We start from the raw sequence: 14,301 nt of genomic DNA, 5'->3' as shown, positions 1-14,301 counted from the left end.
TTTATTTAACGAGATCAAGTAAATAAATTGCATTTTTTGTGTGTGAAAGTAAATTAATTGCATTTAACTATCATGTTAAATGAATTTGAATCTCATTCTCAAACCCAATCTCATAAGATAAGAGTTATGCTACGCACCCTGAGCATTGTCGGTCGTTGCTTTGAGATCTAGCGGTTCATCTTACACCATCAATTTCACACAGCTAACCGATCTCGATCGTCCATTCATATTGGATACCTCCAATCCATATTCCATACCCTACTATCAAGCAGCATTATACGTATAATTTTTTTGTGTATACTATCCTATACTATTGAAGTAGTACAAGGTAGAGATGGGACGACAGAAACAGAACAAACAGCCTCCGCCTAACCTATAGAATCCTACTGTACAAGACTGAAAGTAGGAAAGGAACACATTCACCTACAATTTACTGCCAAATTTTAATTTTATTCTGTCCCTCATTATTTTACAATAATAATACTAATAAATCCATTTATTATGTAGTAGTAGACACTACTCTACAAACACCACTTCACTCCCATCCCATCCCATCTCTCCCCCCTTGGTTTCCTAACCCAACTTCAGATTTGAATCAACTCAACTCAATGCCACTCTAACTAACAATACAAAAACAAAGACTATCACTATTTCTTTGTACCTTCAAATTCTCTCCCATTTAAACAAAACATCTTCAACTTAAAATTTGAAGTACTAGTACTCTTGCTTGTTTGATTCTTCATTTTAGCATTTTCCATTTCACAACAACTTAGTTAGTTTATGTGATGATGGCTCCAAAATACTTACATGAGCTACTAAAAGAAGATCAAGAACCATTTCTTCTCAACAACTACATTTCACATAAACGTAGCCAAATGAAAATCACTACTTTACAACTCAAGAAAAAACCATTCAACTCAAAATCAAACTTCAACATGAATCTTTGTAAAAACACTTCTTGTTTTTTCTCATTTCCCGAAACACCTGACTTCAAAAAATCACCACTGTTTGAACTAACTTCCCCTGTTAAAAGTCCCTCTTCTCGAACAGCAACACTTCTTCTTGAAGCTGCTCTCAGGATCCAGAAACATTCATCATCTTCTTCTTCTTCTTCAAGTTCCAAAAACAAAGGCTTTGGGCTATTTGGTTCTTTGTTCAAGAAACTAACGCAACGAAACCAGAATCGGAAGCAGGAAATAGAGAATGAATATGTGTCTGTGAGGGAGTTATTGAAGTTGGATTCTTCTGTGAAGGTACGTAGAGAAAAAATGGATTCTCAGAAGAAAAACAACTTGGAACATATGGAAACTTCAAGTAGTGGTTACTCATTTGTTACTGATCATGATGCTTGTGCTTGTCGCCATCACCAACATGCTTTTCCTGAAAGTCCTTTTCGTTTTGCTCTTCAAACAAGTCCTTGCTCCGGCAGCCACACCCCGGAGTTAGCGTCGCCGAGTCGAAACATAACTGAGGTTTGTTATTTTCATAACAAGTTTTTCAATAAATTTTTTTTTTATTTTGGAATTTCAGTTGTTAATTTTTTATTTTTCGTTTTGAATGTTTAATGGTTTTGATTTCCAGAATTTTGATGATTGTACTTTTCGATTGTGTTTCTGCCATGCAAATCTTTCTCTCTCTGTGATTGTTTGTTTGTTTTTTCGGTAAATTACTTTCTTAAAAGATGACAAATTATGTTTTGTTTGTTCTTTTGTTTTTTTTTTTTCTTCATAGTTTCATTAGATCCACATGTTTCATTTGCTACAAAATAGTTTTATCTTTTGTATTTTTTTGTTTGAATTATTACTGTAGAAAATTTCCCTACAAAAAATGAGTCAATAAACATATTTGTGAGAGAGAACTTGTAAAAAAATAGCTTAGTTAATTTTTTTCAGTTCATACTATTCAGAAATAGTTTATACTGTATTAGCAGAGTTACTCATTTGTCAATATCTGTGATTCTGTACAACAAATACTTATACTTATTGAAAAAATGCTTAATTAAGTTAAAAAAACATGTTATTTAATGAGAGTTTTTGTGGAATTTAATATAGGACAAAGAAAGTAATGAAGCAGTTGAAAGTATCAATCAATTCAAGTCAGGGGAAGAAGAGGAGGAAGATAAGGAACAGTGTAGTCCAGTCTGTGTTTTAGACCCACCATTCGAGGATGATGATGAAGTACATATAAACGATGATGAAGATGGTGTTGATTTTGATTTAGAGAGCGGCTATGCCATTGTTCAGAGTATGTCACAGTTATATTTATTTTTGTTGTACCATTCTAATTTGTTGATTGTATGGTCGTTTTCTATCAACACAAACTTGTTTGTCTTGTACAAAAACACATTAAGAGGCAACCTTGGCCTTGTTGGTAAGGATTCAACTCAAATCCTACAAGGGTCGATGTGAGACCTCGTTGATAGGTGATATATAAGTACATTTGTCAGTGTTGTTCGAGTCATGAGACTTTTTCTAACCGTGATGAGCGCACGGCCATCAAATTCACCTAAACTTTTTATTATTGAAAAACAAACACATTTAGTGGGGCTAGCTAATTGCTGATGTGATTGTCTTGTGTGTGCTGAATATTTGAATCGTGCTATATTTAAAGATTACAGCTGCTCAACATGTAAAAGGCATTTCCCATTCAATGTGGACTTGGCCTAGTGGCCTACTCTTTGTTTACAACTACATAGAGCTCATTCTGTTATTTATTAGAATATGACCCACAAAATTTCATTTTAGGAGATCTGTCTCAGTTGAGATCTTTCAATCAATATGTTGGATAACATTTGAGCAATCAAAACCCTTATCAAGTTTTATAAAATTTACTTCACTTTTTTGTTTGTTTTGATTGGCAAATTGTAGGATGTTGGTAAATTAGTTGGTTATGTAACTTATGTCAGTGACCTAATTAATACTCATTGGGATAAATTTTGTGGTACCTTAAATTTGGTTGTTGAGAATGCTGTGTTACCTATAATGCTACATGTACCATACCCTTAAGACAAGTAATTTTACATATGTACGGTTACACCAATCAGTTTACTGTTCTATTCTACACATACTTTCACTCGACAATATGGATATGTTAATGTATTAGTACTTAATATGAGTGTTGTGTAATTGAAGTACTTCACAGTCTATTTAAGATGTGCAACAATAACTTCTGAATGTTTATTTATTATGTACATCAAGTCTTTAAGATGCTGTGATGTTGAATAATAACAGTTATTGAATTAATCTAACCAAGATATTTTACAGGAGCAAGGCAGAAGATATTGTACAAGCTTTGCAGATTTGAGAAACTTGCAGAATTGGATCCATTAGAACTTGAGAAAAGAATGCTGGATCAAGAAGAGGATGAGGATGAAACATATATGGAAGAGGATGATGTTGAAGATGAGGAAAGAGAAGTATCATTTAAAGAAAATGACTTCAAAGAATTGGTTTTTGAAGCTGTGTATCTGTCAATGGTCCATGACAGACAGCAAATCCCACAAGAATTTAAGAAACTGATATCTGATCTAATCGTGGAAGAAGAGAGAGAACTCGATTCTTTAGAAGATAGCGACGTGGTGATAGCTAGGATATTGAAGAGGTTGGAATCATGGAAAGAAGTGGAGTCAAACACAATTGATATGATGATAGAAGAGGATTTCTCTATAGAGGATGGAGGGTGGAAGAAAAATGCTGAGCAGATAAGGAACATGGCTGGGGAGATTGAGCTTGCAATCTTTAGCATTCTGGTGGATGAATTTTCAGAGGAATTAGCATGTTAATGGGGGTAAATTTTGAAACTAAGTATGAATGGATAACCTTTATTCTTTATATTAGAAGAGTATAGTCTAACATGGAATGTATTATTGGGATAGGCTAGTTAGTTAGAGAAAAAAAAAAAAAAAAAGTGACCAAATAATATAATGTGGGTTTATGTACATGGTGACTCATGTTTGTAGCTAGATGTGGAGATGCCCTAAGTCTCATTTGCTTAATTAAGTATTATAATTTTGATACTTCTTGACCACAATCTTACAAGTATCTACTAATTTTATATGATGTTATGTGTTATCTAATTATTAGGTAAGAAGATAAACTCGCAAAAACACATAATTGATTACATAGTTTGGCCACTTGTGCCTATATCTCTAACAGCCGAGTAGTTGCTGTCACTTTATGTTATACAACGGATTAGAGTTACAAGAGTACAATAATTTGTTTAAAAACTCGATTTCGGTTTACATGATTACCACTCCTCAGAAGAGGTAATCGTGTAAGGATCTGTTTACTTATTACTAGCAAATATGAGTTATACTCAACATTATGAAGTGAGAATGGAGTAGAAAAAGCAAATATAAATTCAATGCATGCAATGTTAATGTCTCTATCCTTGGTATACTTTTGGTACAAAACGCACAACCATGTCATTAAGTTTAGGACTTGGAGTGATACGTGTTTGGTAATTTATTCAATGGATCTTTTTAACACCTTTGGGCTTTTCAAGGGAATAAGCGTTGGAGCCAGCAGGTGTAAAAGATTAAAGATAGAATTACAGTTGTTGGCAGAGAATCAAATAATTTGAGGAGCTTTCTCTAGGAAGGAGCAATATGAAAACGACTAATCACTAATGAGTCTAATCTCATGTTACTTTTCTTTTCCAATACAAGGTCCTTTTGTTGATATGTAATTGTAATGGGTAAATGACTTGTCAATTTTACAACTTTGTTTTTGGTTTTACTTTTTCCTTTTCCAAGTTGTGTTGATCACTCTTGGTAGCTTCACTGGTTATGCTTTTCAATTTTTAGTGATAGATCACTATCATTTGTAACCCTTGAATATGGGATCCAGCACCTTTTTCTTTGCTGAATGATAGTTATAGAATAGAATGGGGGTTGAGTATTTTCAATCAAAAGCGTCATGATTTCTAGGGGAACATTGACAATTATTCCTTCTTTCATTAAATTTTTTTGTTATACAATACAATGGAATAAAAAATTGTTCCTGATTTTTATAAGCTCGAAAATTTACTCTAAGGCCGATAATAATGTCAAAATTTTAGAAATTCTATTCTAGCAATGACAATTACTCCCTCCGTCTCACTTCAGAAGTTGTGTGCGATTTTTAAGAAATGACTAACTGAGTTGATTTTACCCTTAAATTAGTATAATTTATTAAAACGTCCTTATTAATTATAGTTAATAGAGTTGTTAAATGAAGTGAAATTTAATAAATAAATTATATTAATGAAATTTTTCTGTATTAATATTCTAAAGTGACAATTATTGTAAGATATAGAAAAAATGTTCAAGTGATAATTAAAATGACATGGCGGGAGTATCTGTTAGAGTTTTTCATGTAACTTTGACAAGCAGACACTAATAATGAATTTCCAGTTTGTGTCCAAATTTCCACACACAATCATTCTTTCATTACTTAAGTTGCAACTGCAATGATTTTATTTTCAAGTGTACTTGAATCAATCCATAGTACATAAATATGGTTTGTTCTTCATCTGGGTAAAGACAAATTTTGGAGCACATAATTTTATTTTCCTTCTAAATGAATATTCCACCGTCTGATCATGGCTTCTAAATGATTTTATATTTTGGTTTTATCAATAAATGAAAACTCTGAAATTCCCGTTTTTTTTAGTTTTCAAAATTACCAAATATTTTTTCTTTCCTGATATTAATTGTGAAAATTATGAGAAGCAAAATTGAGACTATGAAAAATGAGGGACTAAGACGAGGGGGGGTACGGAGTAGAAAAGTTAAAATACGGATGTACAAGAAGCCCAACCACCGCCTAGCTCCTTGAGTTGAAGTCTGAAAGAAAGAAAAAAATAAAGAGAATTTCTTTTTCAACCCCTATATCCTTCTCGCGTGCTCCCCAGTTTGAACATTTTAGTCCATTCAAATTTTACTAGACGTTTGACCCGTGCTATCGCACGGGTCTACTAAAAAACCATAAGAGCTAAACAATTTAGTCCATTCAAATTTTACTAGACGTTTGACCCGTGCTATCGCACGGGTCTACTAAAAAACCATAAGAGCTAAACAATGATACAATATTGAAATGAAAATAGTCATAATATCAAGGGAATCTACAAAGAAAAATTATCATATTTATATTCGATTAGAATTTCTAATCAAAACTTAAATTTAAATAATACATGATAAGTTGACTCAAACAAACTTATATCAAAGTATTAGGACATCAACTTTAACACATGATAAGTTCACAACTTTAACAGGTCTGTTCGTATAGACTCCTCAAACTTGTCACCATCTTTGCCTTTAGCTGTTAGTGAAAGGAAGACAATTAATATCAAAACTTCTTGGCATAGTATAAATACTTAAGTGAAGACAATTAAAAACAAAGGTGTGCATAGAACATACTTAAAAAAAATGATAAATCAAAGTAACTATCATACTAACCTAAATTTGAGAAATATATATATTTTCATGTCATAAGCATCTTTGTTTATATTGCAGAATGATGTGTGGAATGAATGGCAATGCAAGTGAGTATTTTTTTGCTTATGTGGCATGCCTTTATATAAAATATGCAGAGTAAAATCTGCAGTCAAATATTTTCATGTCTTTGTTTGTAATGAGGTGCTTACAGTCACTTCACATAAAATATAGGCAAGCTGCAGGAAGTATTTTTTTTTTTTTGCAAAATAAAAGCACTTTTGGATACACAAAAAGAAAAACAAAACCATTGTTTGAAGGCTGTTTAATGGACAATCAACTCAGCACCAAAATTTCGAGTTGCATGATGTTTTGCACACCAAAAGCTTGGTCGTTAAATCTGAACAATATCAATCACATGATGGTTATTCCGTAGGCTTTTCGAGAGAAAATCATACCTAAACACAATCATAGATTTAACTCAACAAACCGATCAGGGGAGACATGTCGCAACAAAGAGAATCGACACTAAGCAGTTTCATACATAAGTATGTTTACCAATATTTGGATAAGCAACTATAAAGGACATAAAGCAATGAACTTGTCATATGAATAAAAGAACAAAAAACTATGCAAAACTAATATTGGTAAATATACTAAGAAGAACAAAATTGCGAGGAAGAAGATATATATACTAAGAGCAGAATCAAGTTTGTCAATGCAAAAATGCAATCCAAAGCCCTTGTAATACATGCCAAGTAGACAATTAAAAATGAAGTCAGCTACCCTCAAAAATGCAACACAATGCAATTCAAAAACTCATTGAATTACGATACCCAAAAATCAAATTAAAAACATGCTCACACTCTTATTTCAACACCCAATTTGAAGATTCATAAACTGCAAAATCAACAAACCAAACCCACAACAATTGGAATATTATTGGGAATCAGGAAAGGGATGAACTATCTCCACAAAAATATTTATATGAACTATCTCCACAGCATGTCTTAAGTAATATTATGTACTTCAGACAATTCTGCAGATAATAATAGACCATATCTTGTGCAGATATTTAATTTTGGGTAGATATTTATCCATATCTTGTGCAGCCAATAATAGACACGTGACAGTGGCATGTAATAGGTTGATTTGAAGCACACAAGATCTAGATCATATAGAACAACATAGTGGTAATCATGATGAAGCATAGAATAATCCAAACTGTCTTGAGTTTTTTCAAGCCACCCCTTGAAGACAGACCATGCTATTGTTATAATTAGAATAGAATGACTGTCATGATAATCATCTAAGCTAGGTTGTTGGTGCATCAATTGAAAAAATGAAGGAAAAATGAGAACTGAAACGGTTTGAACGCAATGATCCTATCTCATGGTAAGATAGGAATCCAAAACCATGTTCATCCCCGAGAACCTATAAGGTGATTAGTTCATTTTTGCAAGCATATTTTTATTGCTAGCGGGTTAGGCATTTTCAACCGGCAACTATGCCTAATAAGAGAACTCATTCTACTGAATTGGAGTTTTCCCTAAACATTCAAATAATATGGACAAATTTAAGGATGCAACTCTTCTTTTTTTGTTGTTTGCATGGCATTCCAAATACACATAAGTTATAAGCAAATGGAAAGGATTGTAAACATCATCACAATAGGCAAAGAAGTCAACTAAGAACTAAAGCCCGTCCCTTGACTGGCAGGAATACATAAGGTTAAAGTAATGACAGAATCATTCTCCAACAAACCAAGCTGTACTGGCTAAATAACTACATTACCAATAGATACTGTCAACCATGACTCTTATATAGTAATATGCATTCTCCTTGAGTGACCATTATACATCAATCTATCAAATAGTACAACATCCCTCAGACTAATGATAACATGATCACGAAGGGACTACTAAGCTATAAATTACAGAATCATGAAATTTAACATTAATAGAAGTCTACCATCACATTTCATAAAGAACGTTAAACAATGCTAGATATAAATACAAAAGATTCAAAACAATCACCAAGGAAGACATACATTCGAGGGACGTTAATCAATAGCAGTACAAACCAAAATACATCACCCTGCAATTTCCCCACCATAATCAAGAAATTCAACCATATATTATCTCCTAATTAAACCAAACAAAATAACATATCAAAAATCACACATATCTAAAGTAAAAATTATGGAATTGCAAGGAGCACAAACCTGTTGCAATTACTCCAACTCGTGAGATCTCATCGTTTGTCAGCTTATCTTGCATGAAAAAGCAATTACTATTCAAAATAGAATCAAAACTAAAAATGAACAGAAAAAATAGGAGGATAAGCGAAGAAAAACCTATGGAAAGTAGAATTCAGCACAATGTTGAATCTGACATATCCTTTTATGTAAACACTTCAAAAATCATCTAAAAACTGCTTGAAACATAAAAAGAGTGCATGAAACATAAAAATCATTTTGACTGGAGGATTGTTGACGGGATAAGCAACCTCCTCTCCAAGAAGATTCCTCATCTCCATCAGGAAAAGATGTCGATTAGAGTAGACAACTGTAACCCACCCTCCACCCAAAAGACCATAATAGCTCTTCAAAACACCCCACCCATCAGTGAAATATACTGTCCCATTCTTCTTTGCAATGGCCACCTCAAACTCATTGAAGTTTGGATCACGCAGCATCACGAATGGTGCAACCTGAACACCAAAGCCTCTCGCAAAAGCCGCCGGTAACCTTCCCTTCCGCTGTTGATAAAAACAAATGATTACAGTTGCAAAAATAAAAGCACAAATCATATCCACCAGCTAGGATAGGCATCAACACTCACGCTGCATATATCATACTCAAGATGGAATGTTCTCATGTTGATCAAATCGTTCCGAACCTTGTTGTCAATGTCAGGACCAGCATTGCCCACAACTACAGACACCTCGAGGTTAAACAGATGGGTTAATACACCGAATCATCATAAGAAAACACACATGCAATGCTCTAGTTATCAAAGACATAATACACCCCACATAAAATTTCCTTGCTGACACATTTTTATCAGACAACCACGCATGCAGTAATGGTTTTAACACAAACCATCATATACACCTTGCATTCAAGTAGAAAACCAAAGGAACAAAAAATAATATGCATAAGTAAAGGCCATGGAACATTCAGTACGGTCCACAACAAAACAATAATCACAAAATAGATATAAAATAGCAAGAGCAACAGGATGTAAGATACCTTTGATATCCACAGGAGCCGCAGATTGCCAATCCTTGGCATACATACTCAACCTCTCCACAGCAGGCATCTTACAGGAACAACGAAACAGGATGAAAATTGATAGAAAAGTTAAGAAAAAAGGATGATAAGAAAAGATGGTGAATGATGGTAGAGGAAGACGCCCCACAGCTACTTAAATATAGATAATGGAAGGGAAGTTGGAGGCCATGTTCTTTCTTAACAATCCAGGATAAGATATGTTCAACGATGGAAAATTGTTCAGACTGACGAGCCTATGAATGAATAGCAATGAATGAATAGCAATGATTTCAGTCAACATTTGAAACCTATTTTGAAATCTATTTTGGCGCCCTGGTACTAATTAAGGGCTAAAAAGTCATTACCACACTTATAAAACCTAGGTTTTACCGCCAGGCCATAAATCAGTACAAAATGTAAGAGTATGCTTAGGTTATGGCTAGGGTTTATGTGCAGAACTATTTTGCATTTATATTTTAAGGATAATTCGAATTATATTTGACATATTTTGATTACAAAATTCGAGTGATGTTTATCAAATTTTAATAAGATTCAACCCAATGTAAAGTGATATAATTTAAATTTGATAACAAAATTTAATAATTCAACACAATTTATTAATTGGACAAGATTTCATAATGCATTCTTTAATTTTTTTAATAATATACTTACGTTAACATAATGTTATGTGGTACAAAATGTTTGGCAACTAAAGGTAAATTATATTACATGAAGATGGAGGGAGAAAGAGGGTGAATTCATGCCATCTCTCTCGCGAGGATCACATAGATTGTATTCCATTATATGTTAACAAATTATGTGAAAATTTTGTTATACAATATATTGGAAAATATAATGTATCATCGGGTTATACTAACAAATGTCTTAAGAACACTTGTTAAGAAGACAAAAATAAAAATAATTGATTAGTTTAATGAAATAAAAGTCAATTTTTAAAATTTGAATGTCATAAATGCACAAATCTCAATATAATTTTTTTTATTAGACTTCTTATCAAGTGTCCTAGGCATTTGTTAGCATTTTCATTTATCATCTTATTCAAAATACTTTGTATTTAAAATACTTTTATGTTAGTGGAGTATTTTGGCTCTCTTTGGTAAAATAAGTTATAAGCTAGCTGATAGTTGAAAAACTAGTTTATAGCTGATAGCTTATATCTGAAAAGCTTGTTTATTAAAAATAATGTGTTTGGTAAAATTAGCTGTTGAAGTGGTTGATACGTATAAAATGACTTTTTTTTTTATTTGTCATTTTACCGTTTCCAGATGCACCAAAGGGTCATTACGAAATCAAAGAGTTGTTGGTGTTGTAGAGATTCTAGTAACTTAAAGAAAAGAACTACAAAATCATCCGTTGTTTCTAAGTTATATACAACAACTTTAATGTTAGCATCATCCATTCAAATATTTTTTTATTTATTTTGACAAAACACACAATAATATTAACGTGAGGTTTTCATCCTTTTCATAAAATTAGCCCAAAATGCCAAGTTAGTATGCATTTGATATGATGATTATTCCTACTCCACAAAAATGTCACTTGACCTTTATTTTGAATTTTAATCACAAGTGTGACAAATTCAAGCTAACGTGGTAGCTTATATTTCCTTGAAGCTTCGCATCAACAAGCAAAGACTAATCTTTTTTGTTTTTTAGGAAAAAGACTAATATTTTTCTCCCTTGACCCTTATGCACATAGTATAGCCGTAAGGCTAAAGAAATTGAACTTTAAGTATTGGTTTGACTTACCAATTACACGGCAACTTAAATATTTCAGGTCAGGTAAACAATTGTTTTTTTTTTTTTTAGACAAAGTGGTAAAAACTTATGAAACTCACATGTATCGCAAGGCCCCAGTTTAAATCCAAGTGAAGACATTCGATCTAATAATTTTAACATTGTCAGTTAAGTTAGACTTTACGAATTAAACAATTGTTTTTTTTTCCTTTGAATGTGTAATGAATAGTCATAATAGTCTTTTAATATAGTGAAATTATAAAATAGTTTCTGATTGTACATTCCGTTAGTCAAAATAATTTTTAATGTTAAAATGATTCCTTTAGCGCCATAACCTTGCAACTCTTGTAGGGTCGAAGCATGGTGAATTAATGCACGAAGGGTTAAAATAGAGAGTATGCATGAAAAATGTTAACATTTTTAGATAAAAAATATGTGCATTTGTTTTCGTCAAGAACACGATGTATATAATCAGAGATTATTTTATAATTTTGCAACATTAAAAGACTATTGTGACCTTTCGTTACAAATTCAAGAAAGAAAATCACCATTTCCCCTTTTCATATTATTTTTAAATTGTCACTTGTGAGCATTCGTTACAAATTCAAGAAAGAAAATCACAATTTCCCCTTTTCATATTATTTTCAAATTGTCACTATAACTTAGTCAAATATCATATACCATTAGAAAAGAAATAAAAAATCTCATATAACAAATTTATATATTTTCTCACTCATTAACCTTCTAACAACAATTTCTTCCTGAATCATCAAGAGCCGCCACCAGTCCATCACAACACAAAACCAAAGAAACAACCAAGATTTAGGATGAGAACCAATAATCACAACAATGAAGAATCTAATGACAATCACCATGTGATAGATATCTGCAAAATAGACAACGAAAGATTAGCTTCAATGCAACAAAAAATTTCAGAAAACCCAAAATTACTAAGCAAATCCGCAGGAAAAATATCTTGTTGCATCTTCAAGGTACCACAAACCTTCGTTGAAGCAAACGTTAAAGCATACCACCCTCGTATAGTTTCCATAGGACCTTACCATCGTGGACAACCTCGTCTCAACATGATCGAAGAACATAAATATCGTTATCTTGGTTCTCTTCTGACAAGAACACCATTACCCTTAGAAGAGGTTTTGGAAGCCATATCACCATTAGAAAACGAAGCTAGAGAGTGTTACTCTGAAACCATTCAACTTGATTCACACGAATTCGTTGAAATGATGGTACTTGATGGTTGTTTCATCATTGAACTTTTTCGCAAAGTTGCAAGGTTAGTACCCTTTGAAGTTGATGATCCACTTGTTAACATGGCATGGATTTTACCATTTTTTTATAGAGATTTTCTTAAGCTTGAAAATCAAATACCTTTCTTTGTTCTTCAACGCTTGTTCGAAATTTCAAAACCACCAAATGAAAATTCAACGGTAACACTTTCATATCTTGCTATGGAGTTCTTCAACAACTCGCTACAAAGACCAGAAGAAGAGGTTATCATGATGATAACAAAGCAAAATGAATCAAAGCATTTACTTGATTTGGTTCGTTCGAGTTTTATTCCGATTAGTGTAAAAGAAAAAGAACTCAAAAGAGTTGCCACACCAACGCACATAATTCATTGTGTAACAAAGCTTCGTCGCAGTGGGATTAAGATAAATCCAGGGAAAAGCAACGAAAGAGAGAGTTTCTTGAATGTGAAGTTCAAACACGGCGTGATTGAAATGCCAACAATAACAATGGATGATTTCATGAGTTCATTTTTGTTTAATTGTGTTGCTTTTGAACAATGTTACAGTGGTTGTACTAGTTCTATGCAGCTATATTTTACAACCTATGTAACATTATTAGATTGTTTGATCAATACTTATAGGGATGTTGAGTATTTATGTGAAAGGAACATAGTTGAGAATCATTTTGGGACAGAAGGTGAAATGGCACATTTGATTAATAATGCTGGAAAAGATGTTGCGGTTGATTTGGATATGTGTTATTTGTCTGGTTTGTTTGACGAGGTTCATCAATATTATGGAAATAGTTGGCATGTTCAATGGGCTAGTTTCAAGTATACTTATTTTGATACTCCTTGGTCGTTTATCTCTGCTTTGGCTGCATTGGTCTTGCTGATTCTCACGGTTGGTCAGACATACTTTGCAGCTTATCAGTATTTTGATGCCTAAAATACTTTGATTGGAGGATGTGTTATGAGTTTTGTATCATATAACCCAGATTATTCGAGTAATTAGAGATTTATTGATTTTATTTATTACAAGTTCAAAGAGTGATTACTCTGTTTTATTGTGATGGCATGAGTTTTCTCACCAGAACTGTTCTGGATCTCAAAGTTCTTAATTTGTGTTATAAGTAGTTTGTAGAGTGCTTCAAAAAAATGTAGTTTGTAGAGTGAAAGATATATTAGAAACTCTACCGGGAAGGTCTTCCTATATGGATTCTACAAAAATAGTTGAGTAAAATTCTTCGATTTTTGATTTTGCTATTCCCTTTTAACCTAAAGCAAAATCCCGATTTTGACAACCTTTGAGAAGACTATCAAACTGACCGTAACAAAACTGAATCTAATAACTTAAAAGAATCAGTTTGGTTTTTAACTTGTTAGAGTTATATCCTTTGTATGCTGCTATCTCTAATCAACCTTCAAATTCAAAGTGGATTATCAGAACTTTGAACCAACAACACTTTATTCAGTGGCAGAGCCATGAATTTTAGAGTCTTGGCAAAAATATTGAGTTTAACGTGTTTCTACCTTTCTTGAGTGCGCGCTTGTGAAAATATTGAGTTTGCCCAATTTTTTTTAAGTGAGTTAATGGGCTATTGGGTTC

At 32.7% G+C, this 14,301-nt stretch overlaps 2 protein-coding genes across 2 annotated transcripts; both read left to right on the top strand.

Annotated features, from left to right (window-relative positions):
* Positions 1–515: 515 nt before the first annotated feature.
* LOC146910695 (uncharacterized) lies at positions 516–4,015 on the top strand. Its single transcript, XM_085724021.1, has 3 exons — positions 516–1,472; positions 2,052–2,244; positions 3,264–4,015. The coding sequence occupies exons 1-3, from the start codon at positions 786–788 to the stop codon at positions 3,779–3,781; spliced, it is 1,398 nt and encodes a 465-aa protein (XP_085580147.1). The 5' UTR covers positions 516–785; the 3' UTR covers positions 3,782–4,015.
* An 8,137-nt stretch (positions 4,016–12,152) lies between these two features.
* On the top strand, positions 12,153–13,813 carry LOC146910694 (transmembrane protein, putative (DUF247)). Its single transcript, XM_085727151.1, has one exon. The coding sequence runs from the start codon at positions 12,271–12,273 to the stop codon at positions 13,639–13,641; it is 1,371 nt and encodes a 456-aa protein (XP_085583277.1). The 5' UTR covers positions 12,153–12,270; the 3' UTR covers positions 13,642–13,813.
* The last annotated feature ends 488 nt before the right edge of the window (positions 13,814–14,301 follow it).

The sequence above is a fragment of the Medicago sativa genome, chromosome 7 (assembly GCF_051527215.1).
Source record: "Medicago sativa cultivar Bolivia chromosome 7, Bolivia_mono, whole genome shotgun sequence".
Lineage (NCBI taxonomy): Eukaryota > Viridiplantae > Streptophyta > Magnoliopsida > Fabales > Fabaceae > Medicago > Medicago sativa.
Note: the sequence above shows the minus strand (reverse complement) of the source record. Positions and strands in the feature narration are given on the sequence as shown.

Bases quoted from the DNA above. Each gene is read 5' to 3' on its own strand.
- LOC146910695 (XM_085724021.1), top strand. From the start codon at position 786: ATGATGGCTCCAAAATACTTACATGAGCTACTAAAAGAAGATCAAGAA. The intron at 1,473-2,051 runs GTTTGTTATTTT...AATTTAATATAG, and splicing joins CGAGTCGAAACATAACTGAG to GACAAAGAAAGTAATGAAGC. The intron at 2,245-3,263 runs GTATGTCACAGT...GATATTTTACAG, and splicing joins CGGCTATGCCATTGTTCAGA to GAGCAAGGCAGAAGATATTG.
- LOC146910694 (XM_085727151.1), top strand. From the start codon at position 12,271: ATGAGAACCAATAATCACAACAATGAAGAATCTAATGACAATCACCAT.